Source organism: Mytilus trossulus, chromosome 4 (genome assembly GCF_036588685.1).
Source record: "Mytilus trossulus isolate FHL-02 chromosome 4, PNRI_Mtr1.1.1.hap1, whole genome shotgun sequence".
Classification (NCBI taxonomy): domain Eukaryota; kingdom Metazoa; phylum Mollusca; class Bivalvia; order Mytilida; family Mytilidae; genus Mytilus; species Mytilus trossulus.
The window spans coordinates 71,821,938-71,846,000 of record NC_086376.1 but is presented as its reverse complement, the minus strand read 5'-3'; the positions used below and the strand labels follow the sequence as shown (position 1 = coordinate 71,846,000).

General features: G+C 31.0%; 1 protein-coding gene across 3 annotated transcripts; it reads left to right on the top strand.

Moving 5' to 3' along the window:
- The first annotated feature begins 280 nt into the window (after positions 1 to 280).
- On the top strand, positions 281 to 22,991 carry LOC134715896 (interaptin-like). 3 transcript variants are annotated; one of them, XM_063578439.1, is made up of 10 exons: positions 312 to 377; positions 7,173 to 7,215; positions 9,187 to 9,299; positions 9,815 to 9,953; positions 12,846 to 13,631; positions 13,778 to 13,930; positions 14,575 to 14,807; positions 15,775 to 16,545; positions 17,203 to 17,358; positions 19,684 to 22,991. In XM_063578439.1, exons 3-10 carry the CDS (start codon positions 9,234 to 9,236, stop codon positions 20,926 to 20,928), a joined length of 3,549 nt encoding a protein of 1,182 aa, XP_063434509.1. In that variant the 5' UTR covers positions 312 to 377; positions 7,173 to 7,215; positions 9,187 to 9,233; the 3' UTR covers positions 20,929 to 22,991. The 3 variants fall into 3 exon arrangements, with proteins under 3 accessions (XP_063434510.1, XP_063434509.1, XP_063434511.1); XM_063578440.1 differs by lacking the exon at positions 7,173 to 7,215 and having other exon boundaries at positions 281 to 377; XM_063578441.1 differs by lacking the exons at positions 312 to 377; positions 7,173 to 7,215 and adding an exon at positions 9,058 to 9,082.
- Positions 22,992 to 24,063: the final 1,072 nt, after the last annotated feature.

The window sequence follows — 24,063 nt, the reverse complement described above, 5'->3', positions numbered from 1 at the left end:
ACGCCAATGAAAATAGGTATCGTAGCCCTAAATGTTTTGGAAATTAGTCAAGTCTATTTTTGGAAATCTCCCGCAATACCACTGATTGGAGACAGGTCGAAATCTGATTGGCTCTTTTTGGCAGATTAAATGTTTTCGGACGATATCACTTCATAGATTTATCTTATTAAGGAGACAAATATTACTTCGAAAGATTAATAATTTCGATTTGGATATTTCAAGTCATGAAAATTTCAGTTTTTATTGATCAGCTAACACAAGTTTAGTACGAAACTAAAGCTTTGAATCATCAAAACAAAGTTTATCACGTGACTTTGTTGATGTTATGATTCGTGAAATGGAAATGAATGCATGCCATCTTATTTGTTTAGAGACAGGTAATTTTTTAACGAGACATTCAGAGTAGAGACAATGCTATATAAGTTGAGAGTTTGTAAGTATATGTACGGACACATTTTTGGCGAATGGCATAACGTACAGAATGCAAAAATGATTTGCATAATTTCTAGTAGTCCGTCGGACGTCAGAGTAATCTCGGACTAAATTTCTAGCTGTAGATCTACCCAGATAGCAAACATGTGTATGGCCCACGTTGGCATTCTGTTGGCAACATTGTTGGGCCAACGTTGGAAAACTATGTTGGGCCAACATCAGTATGCCAACAAAGTTAACTATTTGCCAACAATCTGCCAACAATGTTAATAGATATAGGAAGATGTGGTGTGAGTGCCAATGAGACAACTCTCCATCCAAATAACAATTTAAAAATTAAACCATTATAGGTTAAAGTACGGCCTTCAACACAGAGCCTTGGCTCACACCGAACAACAAGCTATAAAGGGCCCCAAAATTACTAGTGTAAAACCATTCAAACGGGAAAACCAACGGTCTAATCTATATAAACAAAACGAGAAACGAGAAGCACGTATATATTACATAAACAAACGACAACTACTGTTTGCCAACAGTCTACCCACATAGTCTAGTTTTGAATTTATGTTGGGTCATTGTTGATCGTTTAATTATGCTTTCCATATAAGTTTTTATTAGTAATCAGTATATTATAATATGCATTCAAATACTATTCAATCAACTGTCAATATTTCACTCGTGTCAAATGATTAGAAGAATTTGATATCAACAAACAAATGGAAGTTTTTAACGACCTTGACTGGCTATACAGCCCTTGCACGGTCGGTGCCAATTTGATGTCAATTATTCAAATGAAACTATATTCAAATTTTATTTATTTTTTTGGGCTGGTTTTAAATATTTTTTGTTTGCGCAAAAAAATATTCAAACATTAAGATAAATACATTTAGATGACTTCACAGATTTGAAAATATTAGATAAAGAGACTGAAGAGCACATCTTTTTGTTTGCACTTTAGAATAATATTTTAAAAAAATAAAAAAATATGTGGTATAAAACGGGGAGATAAGTACTGAATACGTTGGCATATTGTTGGCACAGTGTTGGCTTATATTTCAATATTGTCATGAAATATATCCTAAGAATGAGCATTCAAATAAAGTTTGTTTAAAATTGGTTCAGTGGGTTCAGTCAGAAGATCTTACACTGAACCAATGGACGACATAAGTCGAATATCATTGGACCAACTACTTTAAAAACAGTTGGTTAGAAAATGTTGGGCCAACATTTGGCCAACTATACAAAAATGACAGTTGGTGCCAAGTTGTTGGGCCAACAGTGTCAAAATAACTGTTGGCTGAGTGTTGTTGGGCCAACGTTGGTCTCTTGCTGTCCTGCCAACGCCAACTGTTTACCAACTGTGCCAACTAATCACCAATGTTGGCCAAACAAAGTATTGCTATCGGGTAGCTCTTATAATTTCCATGGTCAGCAAATAGTAAAAAAATAGCATAAGGACCTTAGAGCTACAGTTTCGAAAGTACATAATTTCATGAACTTCACTAGTCCAAATAATTATGACGTCTTGAAAGGCTATTATAAATTTTTTTCTTTGACGCCTTCAAATTCTGTATTCTGTATTCTGCCTTCAAAGAAAAAAATTATAATAGCTTGTCAAGACATCATAATTATTTGGACTAGAACAACAGTCTGTCCGTCCATTCATCAAAGTCAGTTTTCAAGTATTTTTCTCTTCAAGTTTCAAGATATTGATTTGTTATTTGGAGTATTGTTTTAAAATTTTATCATGACAATTTACATTTTACAGGTCAAGTTCAATTTCCATGATTTTAGCTTTTCTTCTTGTTGAGTTAAACCTGCAGCTGGGATAATAGATATTGTTTTATAATTTAATTTTGGAACTACTTTAATGGAACTTAGAATTAAATTATAAGAAATGACTGTAATATTTTTTCTGTCTATTCGAAATAACATAAAAAATGTGGTGCACACTGTAAATAACCCGCTAAGCATGTTATTCAGTGTGCACCAAATTTTTTATGTTATTTCTTCATAGACAGAAAAAATATAACAGTCATTCTTTAAATAGACATATTTACACTTGTATGCAAATTTGTCCGCCATTGCGTAACGTCACACAGGTCCCAGTAAACTTTGACATCATAATTTTAAATATTTGACGTCACAATTGAAAAGTTATTGTTGCTTGACGTCAAAAGGTAGTTCGGAGTCACTCTAAGGTCATTCAGAGGCAAGATACAGCTAAATACCAAAAGTGAAAATATGTTTAATGATAAATGACATTTGGGATTTGTTCCCTTTTCTTTGGTAAATTGTTTGAAGCATTTAGTGGTAGGTTTGTCACATGTCATGTATGAATTCTGTATAAACTAATTTTCTGGATGCTATATGTTTAATTTTTTTCTTGGATGAAGTAATTTATAATAGATAATTATCTATTTTTGATAAAGGATATAATATATTTGAATTTCATTTAAGAAATATTATTTTGAAGCCATACATGTAGATTTGTTGGAAATTTCGTTAATTATTCCAAATGTACAATGAATTTTTTAGACTATGAATTAGAATTTCTTTCTAATTGTATAGCAATTAATTTTTATACGACCGCAAAATTTGAAAAAATTTTCGTCGTATATTGCTATCACGTTGGCGTCGTCGTCTGTGTCGTCGTCGTCCGAATACTTTTAGTTTTCGCACTCTAACTTTAGTTAAAGTGAATAGAAATCTATGAAATTTTGACACAAGGTTTATGACCACAAAAGGAAGGTTGGTATTGATTTTGGGAGTTTTGGTCCCAACAGAATAAGGGGCCCAAAGAGTCCAAAATTAAACTTTGTTTGATTTCATCAAAATTGAATAATTGGGGTTCTTTGATATGCCAAATCTAACTGTGTATGTAGATTCTTAACTTTTGGTCCTGTTTTCAAATTGGTCTACATTAAGGTCCAAAGGGTCCAAAATTAAACTAAGTTTGATTTTGACAAAAAATGAATCGGTTGGGTTCTTTGATATGCTGAATCTAAAAATGTACTTAGATTCTTGATTATTGACCCAGTTTTCAAGTTGGTCCAAATCGGGGTCCAAAATTAAACTTTGTTTGATTTCATCAAAAATTGAATAAATGGGGTTCTTTGATATGCCAAATCTAACTGTGTATGTAGATTCTTCATTTTTGGTCCTGTTTTCAAATTGGTCTACATTTAAGTCCAAAGGGTCCAAAATTAATCTTAGTTTGATTTTAACAAAAATTGAAATCTTGGGGTTTTTTGATATGCTGAATCCAAACATGTACTTAGATTTTTGATTATGGGCCCAGTTTTCAAGTTGGTCCAAATCAGGATCTAAAATTATTATATTAAGTATTGTGCAATAGCAAGTCTTTTCAATTGCACAGTATAGCACAATGGAAAGAAATATCTAATTGCACAATATTGTGAAATAGCAAATTTTTGTTTAATTAGAGTTATCTTTCTTTGTCCAGAATAGTAAGCAAGAAATATCTAATTGCACAATATTTTGCAATAGCAAGATTTTTTTTTAATTGGAGTTATCTTTCTTTGTCCAGAATCAACTTAAATCTTTGTTATATACAATATACAATGTATATTCACTTTTTACTACCAACTGAACAATTAAAATAATCTTTACCATTCAGTGATAACAAGCAGTTTTTTACATCTTAATATTTTATGATGTATTTAAATGAGTAGTTATTGTTGCAAACTCCATTAGAAATTTTAATTGAGATTAGTTTTGGAATAAGGAGAAGGGGGATGTGATTAAAAAAATTGGGTTCAATTTTTCTCATTTGAAATTTCATAAATAAAAAGAAAATTTCATCAAACATTTTTTTTGAGAGGATTAATATTCAACAGCACAGTGAATTGCTCTAAGAGAAACCAAAAATTTTAAGTTCATTAGAACACATTCATTCTGTGTCAGAAACCTATGCTGTGTCCACTATTTAATCACAATCCAAATTTAGAGCTGAATCCAGCTTGAATGTTGTGTCCATACTTGCCCCAACTGTTCAGGGTTCAACCTCTGCGGTCGTATAAAGCTATGCCCTGCGAAGCATCTGGTTTAAATGGTAGGGGACTACATGCACATGTATTTATTGCCATGGAATACTCACTAAAAATGCTTGTTTTAAAGAAGATTATTTGTATACTATACAGGAAACATAAGCTCTATTGAGATCATCATTGAGCAGTTGTCTCAGTTCCTCGATGGTAGCTGATGTATATTGTACACCACTGGATCTGAATCATTGGAGAACTATAATTATTGTTATTATTAAATTAATATGAAATGAAAAACAATTGTATATACTTTTTATATGATATCCTGTTCAGTAACTTCATTTTTAGCTCACCTGGCCCAAAAAACTACACCTGGCAACAATCATCATTAGTGTATATATATCTAGTTTAAAAAATGTGTATGATGCCCCAGCCAACCAACCAAGATGGCCACCATGGCTAAAAATAGAACATAGGGGTAAAATGCAGTTTTTGGGTTACATGTATATCTCAATAACCAAAGCATTAAGAGCAAATCTGACTTGTGTAAAATTGTTAACCAGATCATGATCTATCTGCCCTGAAATTTTCAGAAGAATCCGACAACCGGTTGATGGTGGGTCTCATTGGGTTCTAAGCGTGACGCGGGATTGCTGATTTTTTGTAAGCGTGACACGTGAAAGTCGAATTATTGTGTCGTGAAAACGGGAAATGAGGTCTTGCGGGACCCAGGAAATGACAAAAAAATAAGAATTGCTTACGTATATAGTGTAAGCGGGATACGGGAATCTGACAAAACAGTAAGCGGGATCCGGGATCGGAACCCCCCAATGAGACCCCCTTGATGGGTTGCTTCCCTTTAATTGACAATTTTAAGGAAATTTTACCATTTTTTGGCTTTTATCTTGAATATTACTATAGATTGCTATATAGAGATAAACTATTTACAGCAATAATGTTCAGCAAAGTAAGATCTACAAATAAGTCAACATGACCAAGATGGTCAGTTGAGCCCTTAAGGAGTTCCGTTATTGCCCTTTGTAGTAATTTTTTACCAATTTGTTGTAACTTTTACTAAAATATTCTCCTCTAAAACTACAAGGCCAAATTAAACTATACTTGGCCATAATCATCATTTAGGTATCTAGTTTAAAAATGTTTGCAGTGACCCAGCCAACCAACCAAGATGGCCACCATGGCTAAAAATAGAACAAAGGGAAAAAAAGGTAGATTTTGGCTTATAACTCTGACAACAAAGCATTAAGAGCAATTCAGACAGGGTAAAATAGTTTTTTCGATTCAAGATCTACATGTACCTGCCCTAAAAATTTTAGATGAATCTGACAACCAGTTGTTGGGTTGCTGCCCCTGAATTGGTATTTTTTACGGAAATCTGGCTGTTTTTGTTTATTATCTTGAATATTATTATAGATAGAGATTAACTATAAACAGCATTAGTCAGCATGACCAAAATAGTCAATTTACATCTTAAGGAGTTATTGCCCTTTATAGTCATTTCTTAACAATTTTCATAAATTTTTGTAAAGTATTAGAAAATGTTTTCCACTGTAATTACTGGGCCCAGTTAATTATACATAGAGATAATTGTAGCAACAAGAATGTTCAGTAAAGTAAGATCTACAAACACTGTGAAACACATCATGATCACCAAAATACAATTTTGTCATGAATTTATCTGTTTCCATTGTTTAATATGCACATAGACCAAGGTGAGCGACACAGGATCTTGAGAGCCTCTAGTTAAAGATAGCGATAAACTGTAAACAGCAATAGTGTACAGCAAAGTAAGACCTAAAAATAAGTCAAACATGACCAAAATGGTCAATTGACCCCCTCAGGATTTGTTTGCCTTTATAGTCATTTTTAACAATGAAATTTGTAAATTTTCTCTAACATTTTCCACTGAAACTTCTGGGCCAAGTTCATTATAGATGGAGATAATTGTAAGCAGCAAAGAATGTTAAGTAAAGTAAGATATACAAACTCATCACCATCACCAAAACACAGTTTTGTCATGAATCCATCTGTGTCCTTTGTTTGATATTCACATAGACCAATGTGTGCAACACACTACATGTACATTGTAGTTTGCATTCAGGTTTATGTCTACCTTCATGTACATGTATTTAATATTTTCAAATCAACACATTTGTACTTTATCATCTTGTACATGTATATATGCATATGCCAAGAAACAAATTTATGCAGCAAAATTAAACATCTTTATTTTAGATATTGAAAATATGGCAGACGTAATTAAAGTTTGTGTTTTGAACCCAAAGTTTAACGATTGTCACCTTTTTGGTAACAATCAACAAGAAATCAACAAAAAAGCATGGAAACTGAGCATGTTTTTAACATGTAAATTTTGATAATAAGTTTATTTTAAGGACATCCATGCTTATTGCGATCACCAGATTTTTTATGAGATCGGTCACACTGAGGTCAATTTGCATACAGAAAATATGTCGGGGGAATTGCTTCCTGGAAGAAAGCAATTTTAAAAATAATGTAAACTTCTTCTAAATATGAATAAATTTAAAAAAAATATTCAGAAAAAAGTATATGTACATAAATGAAAACTATTTTTTCAGTTATAAAAAAAACATATACATTTTTTTTTAAATTTGAGGTTTCTTATGACTTTTTAAAAGTACTTGTAACTAGTACATGTAATAAGTCATAATCTACCATTTCAATCATCAATTTTAGATAAACATGTATACAGTGGCTGAATATAGGAGTATTTTAACAGGTAATTGAATGCATCAAATTTAAGCTGTTCATAACAAATATTGTAATGTATCAATATTTTATTCTTGTATGAACTACTACAAAAAGGTGATTGCATGATACAAGATGTGTATTGCTATCAAATTTAAAGTTAATCAACTGAAACACTATACTATTCCAGTTCATTTCTAAAGCAAGTACAATGAAGGAGAACTGACACATTACCAGTATGATTGATAACTGTCATGATTTATAAACAACTATGTATACATGTGTGTTGTGTGCACGCAAAGTTTTGAGTAAAAAAATGTATTATTAATTCTTGTCAGAACAATTTCATTGAAAATTATATATGAAAAAATAAAATGTAAAAATCATTTGATCTTCTTCATGTTTTTATATTAAAAAGAATTTGCATCAGTATTGAAAAATTCTTGATCTTTGGGTAATAGATAGAAATCATTCATAATTAAAAAGGGAGTCTGGATGCATATGGGGTTTGCAGAATAAAGAAAAAAAATTAAGAAGATATAGCTTGACTGAAAATAAACAGTCAAAATAATATTGGCAATTAAGATCAACAAAACAAAGTTTGTCATTCATAAATTCTGATCTATTAAACAATGTCACTAATGTTGGAGGGATTCCATTTTTGATTATGAACATCAGACCTACACTGGTGATGAACACAAGCTCTTCAGAGCATATATAGATACAAAAGTGTACATTGTAGTTTGAACATAAAAAATCACTTCATGCACTTAATGATAAAGATAATGGCTCCCAAATCATTTTATTACAAATGTACATACTTTCTCTTTACTCATTTTACCATAGTTTATAAGCTCTAATCAATGTGTCTTAAAAAAATATATGACATCTATTAAAGATCTATAAAAAATAAGATATTCATGGAATGTGTAATACTTTTAGAATTATAAAAGAGTAACTGAACCTGTATTGTAATACAGTATAAATAATCATTCTTATATATATATAAGTCCTAGTATATTAATTTGATAAATAATGAAAGCATCAATATAAATCATGATAGTACAATGTACTATACTATACATGTTTACAGAAATATTGTTTGTTAACCTATTCTAATTATATAAAGCCTAAAAGGGAAAGGGCTTGGACCCAACACAGGGAATTCGATCTAACTTTAAACATCATGATAGAGAAGAGAGAGAGAGAGGGGCCTCTTAGGCAGAATGAATGATTGAGTTAGTATATAACTAGTCCCTCAACACTTAGATGTTGTGGGTTCAAAACCAATGTACATGTACAAAAAAATATACATTTTGATTGAGGCATAAAAAATGATAAGTTTTAAAGATAAAAAATTTCGTCAGCTACAAATTGTACATGTACATGTAGATCACCAAAATTTCTAGGGTATAAGTGTATGCGCAGAAATGAAATATGAAAAATAAATATATGTGTAAATTTATTATGCATTTGATGTAAGTCACTTAAAGCCATTTACATGTATACATGATTTAAGAAAATTAAGAAAATTGAGAACCTTTATCTGAAATGCATAAAAGTGAATATTCAATAAACTAATGGTTTTTGTTATTGATCAGTTCAATGTTTAATACATAATACATGCACTGTGTTCATTATCATCATCCCTGTAAGTTTGCCTCATAATGTACATTGTAAAGACATGGACTCAAAGGATATTAGAGTACACATATCATATATATGTATGTATTTTGATTTAAAGTTATTAATGTCATATTTACAAATTACATGTACAAAGATATAGGTCATTCTCTACCTGTTCACCTTAATAGAATTGTGATTAAGAAAATTTCATTAAGCTGTCTGAATGTCATTTACTTCTCCAGATTTTCATGTTGTCTCTAAGAATGACTAAGGTAGGTCGAGCATATTACTTTTATATACATGTTTATATATATGTTGAATACATATGGCTTAGATTTGTTGTTATTTAAAAGTACATAGATGTATGTCTTTGCAGGGAAGACTGTTTTGGATTTTTGTTAAATTGTGAAACAGGGAATCAGTATGACAACAGAGGAATCAAGCAACAGTAGTGACTGGGCCTTAGTTACTAATGAAGGGGAAATAGAGGTAATGTTATGATAAAATCGTACCACAGTGAAAACATGTTTTAAGATTTGTAAATTGCATTTATTCTGTAAGTTTAAGTATCTGATAAAAAATACCATAGAAAAACCTTGTTTTGTTTTTTTTTGGGGGGGGGGGGGGACTGCATGTTCATAATAAATTTTTAAAATGTGGCAGGGCCATATATATGTTGATTTACTCTTGCATTATGTAAATCAAATTAAAAGAGGGGCGAAAGATAGCAGAGGGACAGTCAATGTACAACACATATGTTTTATTTTGGTTTCAAAATACAAAAAAAGTATAATACAAAAATACTCAGTTCCATGGGAAATCTCTTATCAAATGAAAAACTCAAAAACATCCAACTAATGGAAAACAACTGTCATATTCCTAACTTGGTACAGGTGTTTCCTTACATGTATGTAGAAAATGTACATGTACAGTTGTATCTGTCAACCAACATCATATTTATAAATTTCAAAACTTTTTATGAAAGGTCTTATTTCTTTTTACAGAGTGAAGATGATGCTTGTTCAGAAAGTTCTATTGAATTATTAACCTCAGAAGATGAAGGTGATAGTTCTTCACAAAGAAGTTCTGATACAGGAACAGATCCATCTCGTCCATTCTTTGTTCTAAGGTTAAGATCAAAAGGTGAGTTTTCATGAATATTCAAGTTTTCCTTATCCATTTATTATCTATGTTTTGCTCATTATTCACTTTTCTGTAAAACAGACATAATAGATATAAGAAGATGTGGTATTAGAACGACACAATAGATATAAGAAGATGTGGTAATTTAGAGCCAATGAGACATCTCGATTGATATCTTGGATCTCAATCCAAGTCACAAATTGTAAAAGTAAACCATTATAGGTCAACACAGGGCCTTGGCTCACACCAAACAGCAAGTTACAAAGGGCAGTGTTTTCCCTAGAGGGTTTATGCATGGTGGTACCCCCATGCATTAATTTAGGCCCCCATCCTTCAAATCTTGAAATTCTTTATTACTCTATACAAGTCCCCATTCTTCAATATCATGCCCACCATCCATTCAGCCAATCCCACCATCCTTCAAAACATTTCTAGGGAAAACACTGAAGGGCCCAAAAATTGGCATGTGTAAAACCATTCTAATGGGAAAACTTACTGTCTAATCAACATAAAAAACAGGAACCACATAAAAAAATGACAATCACTGAACATCAGGAGTCAGTTTCATAAAAAAATTGCAACTAAGATTTATGGTAATTCATAAACAATTTAGTTTACTTAAGATCAATCTTAGTCGTAAGATTTTTGTGAAACTGACTCCAGGCTCCTACATGTATATATAACTGGCTGAGGACAAGTGCAAACACAAGCCTTTGTATTATATGGTGATTACCACCTGCCTACCTTTGAAAGAGTTCATTTTAGTCAACTCGTATGTAACCAAAGATTATTAGAAAATATTGAATTCAAAGGCTTTATAATAAAAAAGTTATGTAAAGTACACTAAATTCTTATAACCAAAGAAAAGAAAAGGCATGTTAAAACTTCCTGAAACTTCAGGACTTTCTTAATGTTTGCCAGTTGTCTCCCATAGACCATGGACTAGTATGACCACAAAAACCACACAAGTTATACAAATGTATAGTAACAAAAATTTTGATAAAAACAGATTATGTCATGTATGTACTAATGAATAGGACTATATAATATACTAATTTTATTACTATTTATTTGACATACTATGGATTCATTATTATTTGTTGGATACAATTTTTTGTGGGTTAAGGTGGGTAACCACGAATTAACTGTTCAATGAATGACAAATACCCTATAGGCGTGTATGTAAACTTTGAGAAAAAACATGAAATTAGATATCCAGGAACATGTAAGTTTTCCTAAGTTCAAAATTGGTACCCACAAAAATAAGTGAATCCACAGTATTGACTAACTGAAAAAAAATATAACTGTCTATTTAAGGTGGTACCTAACACAACAGGGAGATAACTCTGTAAAGTCAGATAAACTTTTTAATTATGTTGTGTTGTAAAGGGAATATTAAGCTTTTCAATGAACAAAATGGGTGTTTGTCAAACTGCTATATAACCAGTGTAATTTTTCTGATAAAACGGTTGGTTTAAAATTTTTATATTTTTGTTAAAGGGTGAAAGTAAATACTTTGTCAAAATTTTATGAAAATTATACGAGCCAAATTAATTCTAGTAAAAGTGTTGGGTACCACCTTAAATCTTTTAGAAAATTATAAACACATAATTACAATAAAGACTTTCTTGTATGAATTGGATGTTCCAACTAAGCATGGTTGTAGCTTTAAGGGATTAATATTATTTATAGTGATTTAAATCTTATATCTTTACTTTTCTTTCATACTGGATTTAACAATGCAAATGTTAAAAAGCTGATTTTAAATATGTTGATAAACATTTAAATTTCAAAAGTCTTCATTGACTTAAAGCTTATACCATGTATACATCTTATAATAAGACTGATCAGGGTAAATGTACACTTATTTCCCCATTAATTTTCTTGGCTTTGGATCATTATATATATGTTAAACTTTTTTGTTGTTTTGATAATTTATTTAATTTGAAGTATAAATGACAGGTAAAAATGGAATCTTAGTAACAGTGGGATAGTCCATTTATGTAATTCCCACCAGACCACATGCTTGGTAACAATACTAAATTCACAACAAGACAAGAGTTATATTTAGTTTTAAAACATACATTTTAACCTCAGTTATATGCTTAAAAACACAGAAGTAAATGGTGTGTTAATTATTTTCTCTCTCTCTCTCTCTCTCTCTCTCTCTCTCTCTCTCTCTCCAGATAATGCTAATTCAAGAAGGTTACATGCAGATGAAATACCAATATAGTGAAAATCAATACACTAGAAATTAAAGTACAATCTTATTAAAATAAGTTCTCATCACTTGCTCCTCGATTTTTTATATGTCCCCGTGTCGACATATAAAAAAAGCAAGTGATATGAGAACTTATTTTAATAAGATTGATTAAAGTACATATTAAATGATATATAGTAAAAATAAAATGGTTTTACTGTTTAGAGGTAGAATACTGTTAGTAGTTTTGATTATCATCATGATGATGTACAAGTATTTTTAAAAAGTTATAATTTTTGATAGGACACAGATTTATTAAGAGTATATAGTCGTCATAGTACTCAGTCGTAAAAATTGCTTATCTAAAGTACATGTACCTGAAAAGTGAAAAAGTTTTCATATAGGGTATCTTTATCAATCTTGTTTGGCATACAGGAATGTCATAGTTTTCATACATTTTTCAGGTGCATTCAATTTTCAGAGTAATGCACACAATAAATATATAAGCCAATTTTCTAGGCAGTGAATAAAATTTTCATTAAATAAGTTCTTCAGTGTACATAATAGATGTTTTCCCCCTTCCAATAACATAAATAATATAGATTTTTCCTTGTCCCCAGTTTACTGTTGATTGCTGTTAATAAAACTCAACAATTTCAACAATTCATGTATTGTATTGGTGTTTATTCCAGAGCTGCTGACAGAATCTGACTCTGATGATAAGGAAGAATCAGCTAAAAATGTTACTAAACAAGAGGAAGGTTGTACTGTACCACATGCAGCCATACAAGGAGAGACGACTGCTACTACTGATGAAGGTTTTACTGTACAACGTGCAGCCATACAAGGAGAAATGGCTGCTACTTCTGATGGTGCAGAAGGGACCCAGGAATTTTTGAATGAAATAAAAATATCTGAAGCTGATGAAATAAAACCAATCACTTCTGAAAGAGTTGGTTCTAATTCTGGAAGTGAGGTAGAAAATAACAAACCTGCTTCATCTGTCAACTCAGATATCAAAGATGACATATCATTTCTCAGCACCTCTGGTCAAAGTTCATCAGACGAGAGTGTTCCTGAAGTCTTACATTTGGTGGCTCACACATCAGACTCAGGAGAAAGTTGCTCAGACTTAAAAGTAAAAGAAAAAGAAAATATGGGAGGAAAAGAAAATAGTGAAAAACAGACAGAAGAAGATGCTGGAGAAACTGATACAGGAAGTGACAAAAGTCAAGAGACAAATAGTACACAAAGTTCAAACTTTTCATTGATGGATCATGAAGAGAATGAAAATGAGGCTAGAAATGAGATAGAGGTTGAAGGTCAGAGTGATCCCCAAAGTGATCAGACAGACAGTGCTAATTATGAAGATGATACCTTTACCTTGTTAGAGAGAGATACTGAGGGTCTAGTTCATAGACATGGACACAGGGATATGGAAAATGGTGATGACTTAATACAAGAAACTGTTTTTCGAAGTAAGAACATTGTGTTTTGCATTATTATAACAGTTAAATGAAAAACTCATTGTGTGACATTAACATTAGATATCTTTGGAGTTTGGATTATTCAATGTATTGAGATTTTGTTATTAAACCAGGTTTTATTTAATAATTATTTCCAGATGAAGAAGATGACACACAGTTACAGAGAATACCAGAAGTTTCAGTCAGACAACCTAAGTTAGAAAAGACAGATGGTCTAATAATTATGATTGTTGAAATAATTTGTATCCTGGTAGCATCCACAGCTGCATACTGGGCTGGATATTCTCAAGGTAAAAATAAACAAAGAATAAGTAGCAATGTAAAAAATTTAGAAGAGAACAACAATAGAAAGCAGAGTTATTAATATTTATTGTCTCCTACTTCACTTTTCTTCCGATCCATTAAATTAACGCCCACAGAGACCCAGTCTATACCACTTCTATACCACTATTTTAATAAATATCAATATTTGATAGAGTTATGGGACTTGACCATTATGTGCCAGACACCTGTCCTTGTAAAAACTTTGCCCCTGTGGATATACCAAATACAGGCGCGGATTCAGAGGGGGGGTCCCCTTTTTTTTGGACCATCAATGCATTAGAATGGGGACATGTAATTGGAACCCCCCTTTGTCCTGGGTTAGGAACCCCCCTTTTTGAAATGTCTGGATAAGCCCCTGAAAAAGATATATTACTTACTAAGATTATTTGTCTTCATGTGTATTTGATAATAAGGAACTAATATTTTGATGTATGTATTAAAAAATCCTGGAAGTGAATTTATAAAAGATGGTGATGTGCAAAACATAGTTCTGAGCATGACCCTTCCCTTTGAAGGTCATTGGTTGCTCTCTAACATGTTTAATTAGATAATAAATAAGCTCCCACTGAGAGAAGTCAGTTCTTTAGTTCATTTTAAGTGTATTTTGTAGGAGTAGGAAACCATTCAGTGTGTTGCAGTGACCTACTTAAATCAACTAGACAAGTTGAAATGTTAACATCCAATGGTATGGAACAGACACGTAAGGATATTGAACTATTGAAAAATACAACCCAAACTTCAGTTAACCTTCTTTGGGATGACTTTGAGCAGAAGGGATTGAGTACTGATCAATTGGTTAAGGATAAGACAGATTGGAAGTATAAAGATATGGGATATAATGTGGTAGGTTAGAGTGATAATATTAACTATAAATAAAAAATAGAAATGAGAGTACTGTAGATTCAGAAAACAATTGTGTTTTTTTTTTGGGGGGGGGGGGATCCAGGGTTGGAACACCCCCTTTTTTTTTGCCCATCAATGCATTTGAATGGGAGCATATAATTGGAATTAATCAATATAACAATTAAAATTGTGATTTTTTTCTTACCAAAATTGAGCTTATATATTCTTCAATGAGACAGCAATCCAAGAAAATTTGTGAAATAGCTTAAAAGCTGTGTGGTGAATTCACAGTAATGGTCTTTGCTATATTTTGTCATGTTTTCATATTTGGATCATATTTTGTCTAGGCTCCACAAAGTCTAAGTCTTATCTAACAGAAAAGACTAATTTTAAACAATTGCACAAGTGACCTGCTCCAAATTCTTTCCTTTTTTTAACAGACTTACATACACTTTTTTTCTGTGTCTGCAATAAAATTCAAGTTGTCATAATCCTTATTTTTATATAAAAGATTTGTAGAGATCACTGATTTTTTTTCTTTTTAGTATGGATTGTATATTGAATATTGTATACATTGAAAACAAACACTAGAAAGCAAACGTTATTGACAGCAATCATCAAATTCAACTCGATTTATCTTTCTTGGAATAAATTTACTAAATTACTAAATAACTCACAGATCAGTAAAAGACATCTTTAATTTTAGGTCACTATAAATTCATAATTCATTTCAAGTTTTTTTTTCAATGTTTATAATGCAGCTTGGTAAATATTACAATTAACATAACTTTCATTCTGTTATCTGACACTTTTAGCTGTTTGCAGATTTGCCTGAAATCTCAATAATTAATCTTACATTTTAGTCCATTCAATTAACAAAACAATTTCTGATTTACAGTATACTTAAACTTACATTTCAAATTAGAAAGGAAATGATATTTGATTTTTATGTTTTAATATTTTACAGGACAAGTTCTCAGATGTTGGGTTCCAAAAATTAGACAATGAATTGAAAAGCCATATTTACAGATTTGGTAATCTGTTACAACATCATGTTACCAAATTCAGAGCTGAAAATGGACATCAGCGGTACCATAACTCAAAACTAGAGCAAAAACAGAATGAATTGAAGAATGATAATGCTGATCTTAAAAAAGAACTTATTGAATATGGAAAAAGAAAATATTTGATCAGTGAACTGGAAGATGAAAATCTTGCCTTAATCAAACGAATAAGTGACATCGAAAATCAACTTCTTACAGCTGAAGATCAGATGTATGTCCTTCAACTAAAGGTATCACAATATGAAAGAAAGAAGGAATTGAAACATAGCAGTGAATATAATGTAGAACTAGATACAACTGATCTTAGTGTCATTGCACAGCTAAAAGAAGAGAACAATAAATTACAAGACCAAATAATTGACCTTGAAAATAAGATTGCCAGGCTGGATGCAGATGGAAGACAGAATGACAATTATCTACAGGAATTAAATAGTAAAAAGGAGGAAAATCGGGATCTAATGAAGGATAGAGGTCAACTTCAGACAGAGGTTGATCATCTCAAAAATCAACTTAAAGAAAGCAAAAAATATGCATCTAAACTTGAAAGTAAACTTAAAGAACTGGAAAAGGCAGCTGACGATCGAGAAAAAAGATCACAAGAAGAAGTTGAAAAGTTGAAGAAGGGAAATGTAGAATTTAGCAATAAAAAGAAAGAAGACTTCAAGAAAGAAAAGGTACATGTTATTAGTCATGTTAGTTGCTGTACATGTGCTGCCTGGAAATCAAAAAAAATTTAAAACAGTCAAATGTAATAATATTGTATAAAATTTTACTATCTAACAAGAAATCTGAATATGAAAAGTTTTGACTGTTGTAGTTAAGTTTCCAATGTTAATAACATATTTGTAATCCTGTTTTCTTTCTAAAGTTATCAATCATTACTTGATAAATGATCAGATGACAATGAAAAAACACCCAACTGTTGGATTTTTATTACTGTATATTCAGAAATTATTGCTAAAAATGCGACAGGGTTATAATCACAATAATTTAAACTCAAGTGTTGAAATTTTTTATATCAATTGGAAGTAAACATATTTCTAAATATTTCTAAATAATTCAACAAACTTAAAGTGCATTCTAGTCTTAAATATTGCACACAATAACTTCTGAATTTACAGTATCCTACAGAAATATTGATATATACATCATCATATTTAAGTGATTTTATCTTTTACTTTATATATTTTATTAGTTTTTTTGTCAAATTAGTCAACATTACCATTTAGAGTACTGTAAAGAAACAAATTACCAATAACTTTAATATGTAAATTACTGATAAACTTAATAGGAGATGAAGAATGACTTAAATGTTTGAATTTTAAATTCAGAATAACAATGAACATGCACATACAAAGAAGAAAAAAGCAAGTTCAGACAATGATAGTGGATATAAATCATGGTCTGATGCTATGAATGATATTTTGAATAAGACGAGAAGTTCTATGGTGACAGTCAATAAACAGATACAGGAGACTCTAACACAGGTATTTTGTAATATAAAAAAAGTTTGTAACATACATTATTTTTGTAATACATGTACATGTATAAGTGTTTCCTGCAGCTTTTAAAAAGGGCAGGGTAATTGTTAGCTCAAAGGGCTGATTAAGTGCGATGGAAAACAATTTTAGGGCACTTACTTAATATAAACAGGCAATTTCTATAAAATGGATTCATTTAAAACATACTAGTTTAATGCTATAAAAAGGACATATACATCTGTAATCAATCATTAAAACAAATTGTTAAACAAGAAAATGTGTTTAAAACATATTACAGGGTTTAAGCTAGGAATTGGAGGGCTTTAGTCACTTTTGCGCACCATGAAAATCAACCTTTTTTTTGTGTAACAGCAAGGGACCAAGGATGTATGTAACTAGCTTCATATTTGACTTTGTAAGATTTAAAGGACTTGTAGGCATGACTGGCAGTCAGTATTGTATGATTTAATTGGCCCTTATTGTGAAAGATTTTGACATGGGATATAGAAACTTGATTCACAATTTCTCTTCAGTTTGTTCCAGAGGACATTCCTGAACAACACAAGTTGGATTCATTTTTTTTTAAACAAGGAATTACAGAAGAAATTAACTTGCAATGATTTTATCAAGTGCTGCATAATCATTATCCTTATAAATCGTCTAAATCGATATTTGGAAATCATTTCTATTAAGACGGAACTGTATAAAATCCTTTTTGGAACGAGTATATAAACGACTGAAAGGAAGTTGTAAACAAATCAAGAATAGATAACGTTTTTTTCCTTTCGGTTTGAAAATGAAACGAAAACGGGAAGTGACACGTATATAGTTAATTCAAAACGAGTCCGGATTCATCAGGGTCTATAAATAGTTATAGGACTACTTTCACGCATGCTTAGCTCAAAGTACAGGAAGCACCTGTTTAACTCGTAAAGACAATTTTAACGTTTTGAATAAAGTTCTATAAAATATTTTTTAAAGGAAATTGGCGATAGTTTTTGATGGCATTTTAATAATTTATAGCAATTGTGAAAAAAATGCTTTAAAATGACGAATCTACGACAAACGAACTTCGAATTGTGATCGTTTGGGAATTAATGAAATTCAAAATGGCGTCCTTGTGAACTTTTGTTTACGTTTGAAGGAAAATAACTCGAGCCGTATTCATAAAATATGTCTTTCAGTACCGGTTGTTAATTACGGCGATAAAGGCATGGCGTCAGGAATTTCGACAAAATTAGGGCAGGGCGCCAAATTTTTTTCCCGAAAAGGGCAGGGCGTTGAGAAATCGCGGCAGGGCGCCATAACACGCCAAAACCACCTGTAGGAAACACTTATTTTTTGTATACAAAAAAACATTTAATATAAAAAAAATTGTAATATGAAAAAGTTTGTAATATAAAAAAGTTTGTAATATGAAAAAGTTTGTAATATGAAAAAGTTTGTAATATAAAAAAGTTTGTAATATGAAAAAGATTGTAATATGAAAAAGTTTGTAATATGAAAAAAGTTTGTAATATGAAAAAGTTTGTACTATAAACAAGAATGTGTCCAAAGTACATGGATGCCCCACTCACACTATCATTTTGCATGTTCAATGGACCGTGAAATTGGGTAATAATCTAATTTGGCATTAAAATTAGAAAGATTATACTATAGGGAACATATGTACTAAGTTTCAAGTTGATTGGACTTCAATTTCATCAAAAACTACCTTGACCATCGTAGGTGGGGCATAAAAAAGTACTTTACAGGTTCCAATTATTTTCATTTTAATTCATTTAAGACAAAATTCCTTGTGATAGATATGCACATGAGCAATATTATACATGATTAAAATTTTTGTCAGATTTTCATTCTGGCATAATTTTTGCCATCTTTGCTAATCAAGGGTTATGATCCACTTCCATCCTTTCCATCCTTGGCAAATTAAGCCAATATTTGTGATAACGATGTTGTGCCATCTATCAGTTGATAAAGTCACACCCATACCGAATATATTATTCTTGACAAATGGAAGCACTTGAACTCTCTTCAGTGTGGAGGTGAAAAAACAGTAGTGTCTTGAGTCTACAAACTTGGCGTCAAATAACACCACACTCTGAAGACAGGATCTCAACATTTTACATGTATTGTTTTTTTTAATTAGGTATTGCTGTTTCACTCTTGTCTGTTGTTTGTTAGGAATAAAGTTTAATAAAGGAATCTATTTTCTACAAAAGCAAAAACAAAACATCAATGTTTTTTGCAAATTGATCATCAAAAAAGGCTAATTGTATTTTATTGAAATATTTATTTTATTTATATCTCAGTAAACTTTTATGTTTTCAGGTAAAGAACCTGTCAGGTGACCTTTGGAAAAAGCATGAGCCAAAGGTCAATCACATCTTGGCAAGCACTTATGAAACAGTAAAAAAGAATGTCAACAATGTCTCTAAGAAAGTAGTTAAAGCTGCAGCTAAAATTGTTCAGAAATCAGCTAAATGGATAAGGAAGTACAAGAAATCTCGCAAAAATAAGCACAATAGAAATCAGAATGATGACTCTGACCAAGATGGGTTCACAGCTTCAACTTCTAGAAGGAAGTATAAAGATGGTTCTGATAACAAACATTCTGATGATGACAAGCACTCTTCTGACCACTATGAAAAGCACTCGTATGATTTTGATCAAGGTCATAACACACATGGTTTGAAGAAAGAATTAGAGAATCTGTTTGAAAGTGTTGAATATGTCAGTACTAGGAATGATCTCCCATGTGGTCAAATTATTGACATCATGGAAGATTTTCAACAATTCAAAATGAAGAAAGGGATCAATGTTTTATCAGAGGAAGAAAAAACTTGGTTTTATTGTCAGAAAGCCTGGTTTGAAAACATGGCTTATTCTGATCCAAATGTTGATACAGAGTGTAGAGAGAAATTGGGCAGACGTCAACTTGCTGCTGCTGATCATGGATGCTGCCCATGTCTTCATAAACATGGCAGGTCACAGGGGAAATTCTGTAATCTTGATAATGGATGCAGTCAACTCAATCCAAAGGAAAAGAAACCAATGAATAAAAGAAAAGATCAGAAAAAGAGAAAAGAACAGGAAGAAGACAAGAAAGATTATACCAGTGATGAAAAAACAGTCCAAAATAAAACTGAGGAAGACTATAAAACTGAGGAAGACTTAGCTAAGAGCCCTGGAGATTTTTCTTACTGTGATCCTTTCAGCCAAGATCTAGATTGTGGAGATGAGTCATGGTATCTGAAAAGGATGACAGACCGAGAACATTTAAGGAAATACAGAGAAAGTTCCAAAACAGATTGGGTCTTTCACCGAGCAGAGGAAAGGGATTACCATAGAACTCAGCCTGACAGCTGGTATTTCAATAAGTATGGTGGTGGTCAAGCTTATGAGCCTCACAATGACGATATGGTATATAAAGACATGGACTTAGATAATGAAAGCCACAAAGACAATCAACGTGAGGGAGATAATGAAAATGAGGATGATGATGAATATGTGGAAGATGATGAAAATGAGGAAGACATTGATTATCATGATAATGGTCTTAGTTGTGACGAATAATGATTTGAAGTAATTGTATTTTATTCATATTTTGTTGAGAAGGGAGGGATGCTTCAATAGTTAATTTCATTTCAGTTGACAAATACTCTTTGTTGGTGTCAAATTTAACAGGAGGTTCATATGAATTCAAAATACAGAATTTGGTTTATGTTTTCTTTAATATCTTTTAGAGAATCTTTAAGGGGATACTATAAAAAAAGGTTAAAGCATAAGAATCTTCAAAAATATAACAGGTTATTTTCACAGAATATATAAGAGTGATTCAAAATTTGAAATTGTTTGCATGTGTAGTCATGTATTGTTTCAGTTTTCACATGAAGCAAATTGCTAAAAAAAAAGGTATAAAAAAGCATTTTTTTGTAGCTAGCCTCTTGTACAAACATATTCTGAAGGTTTTTAATGGTGAGATGTAATAAATTTCTTTGGTTAACATTAGAAATTGAGTGTTGGCTGTTGACTGTTAATCACTACTTTTCAATTAATTGTCATTCTAAGGAAAGATTTTAATCTACATGTTTTTGTTGACATTTTGAATTAAATAGGCTTAGGTGAAAGAATTTTTGAGAAATTTTAACCACACAATTTCCGGGAATGATTTTATTGGATAAATAGGAGTTCGACAAACACTAATTTCGATCATTGAGAAGAATGATGTCTCTTTATGAATTGAATGTGATCTAAACATTTAGCTCATTTTAAAAGAGCTAAATCCCTTAGGTGTTCTCTCCCCTCTTTTAAGTTAAAGTATATTCAAATGTGTCGCTTTGTTACTACATGTATATGTAATAGTGCTATATGTTAACAATGCCTTACCCATATAGTTATCATTGATATTTTTTGCCATACTGTTAATTTGATTTGATAAGTTTGCAGTGTTAATTCAGAGTTTTATATTTGTAATTAATAACAATTTGTGCCACTGTAGGAATGTTTATTACATGTAAGACACACACACAGAGGAAATTTGTATTATCATCTTCTACTTTCATTTATTGTATAAAATAGATCTTTTTTGGATGATTTCTTAATTGCAGTGTTTAAATTCCTTCTTTTCACAATAGTAAGTTATCTGTTGTTTTTATAAGAAATTTTTGTTGGGCAGATCAATCATATTTTGTTTTGTTACATAAAACATAGTGGCCTTTTGATAAGTTGTTTAGTTATAAAATTTTATCATAATATTTTACTATAAATGAATCATAGAAAAGAATATTTTTCAACAATTAAGTGATGATGAATAATTTCTTAATGTGTTCAAATAAAACTTGCTTGGATTTAACTCTGTGTATAAATAGTATATACATACAATATGAGTAAAGTTATAACAGTTTTGACATCTAATATAAACATCAGTTTATTGTATCTTTTTCATATATAACTATTAGCATTTAGTGGATATGGTCTTACTCATGATAAAAAAGTAAGATTTAGATATAAAAATTAACAGTTATATTGATTTTTTAAAGAGCATTGTCTTTCATATACAAAACCTTAAAATCTCAATATAAGTGGATCACTAAATTACATACAGCAGTTCTTTAAAATATAAAGATATGTACTATTACGAAATATATGAAATAATTTGAAAATAATTGTTATAGCAGTGGGACTTGGGAATTGTATAGAAGTTATGAGTACTGTAAACCAACTTATTTAGCTGTTACTTTATTTCGACTCACAATTTTTAAAGTCACTTGATGTAGTTAATAATTATCAAAGGTACCAGTACCAGGATTATTATTCAATACGCCAGACACGCATTTTGTCTACATACATGTAAGACTCATCTGTGATTCTCAAATCAAAATATTTATGAAACCAAAGTTAAATTTTGTAAGGGTAGATAAATTTTTTTAAATTTTAGCAAAGCTTTATATTCGATTTATTTTTCTCTTCTGGAAAGTTGTGAAGATAATTCACCTTTCAAAAAAGTTGGTTTACAGTAACTCTAGTGATATATTTACTTTATTATTATTTTGTTTTGTTCAAGTATTTATGACTGTGATCATTGTTTTTTTGTTTTGAATCTCTACATATCCGGTAATAAACATATATGAAATTTATTTTCTGTTATAATACTTGATGGCATGACTACTGCAGATTCATTAAAATATTTAAGGGATACCAATTTTTCAGGATTTCCTGGATAATGTACATGTTAACCTGAAATTGAAAAATCAGACATATATATCTATCTACAGTACAAATAAAAAAATAGGCTTTGTTAACGACATCTCTGTAAAAAGTAGGATGTGCTATCAAGTTGTCTCTATACCATTTAAATTTGGTTTGTTGAGAAATTAAAATATAATTTGAAATAATACAGAGATAGTAATACTACCACATCTATGGAAGAATTTTTTATGGTAACAAAATTCAAAATACAACAATAATTATTTATTTACCAGTAATACATAGATTACATTCATTGAAACCCAAAACATTGATATACACAGACATTGGTATTATAAACAACAAAGAAAAGATGAGATATATGCACACTGTAAAATGCATATGGTGCTAAAGAAACATCACCATCCAAAAGTCGTCCCTTTTAAAGCAATAAGTATTGTTGAATTTATCAATTAAGTATGGTTGGTTTTCAGTGAGTTTGGCCATTCACTGAGATTCATAGCAGCACAAGACAAAAACTGAAATTAAAGGGGTGCAATTGTTGCCCATATCTGAACAGCTTCAACCTGCCAATACATTTTATATCAATTTACTAGTCCCCTACCAATGATGTTCATAAAGAATTTAGGTTTGAACCCAGCCTGTCTGTCTGTCTGTCATGATCTGTCAGTAGGGCAAATCAGTTTTACCCACTTTTTCCTCGTGCTTGAAGATATTGATTTGAAATTTGGTGTATTGTTTTATTGGGACAGGTAACAAACAGATCAATTTCAACTATACCTGCATGTCTAATTATTTGGAGCAGAGTTATTGTCCTTGGACTCAGAAAATTCACGCAAATAATCAGTTTACCACACTTCATTAACTTTTATAGTCCTGCTTGAAAATATCTGTTTGATAATTGTTTTTTTAGTTAAATAGTGACAATTTACAGACAAAAGTTGTATTTTGTTTCAGTCAAATGTTTTTGTGTAGAGTTAATGTCTTTGGACAAAATTCACT

What these genes read in the sequence shown, in the direction of transcription:
- LOC134715896 (XM_063578440.1), top strand. Translation starts at nt 9,234, where the DNA reads ATGACAACAGAGGAATCAAGCAACAGTAGTGACTGGGCCTTAGTTACT. An exon ending in TCTAAGGTTAAGATCAAAAG is followed by an intron (nt 9,954 to 12,845) that starts GTGAGTTTTCAT and finishes TGTTTATTCCAG; the next exon opens with AGCTGCTGACAGAATCTGAC. An exon ending in AAGACTTCAAGAAAGAAAAG is followed by an intron (nt 16,546 to 17,202) that starts GTACATGTTATT and finishes TTTTAAATTCAG; the next exon opens with AATAACAATGAACATGCACA.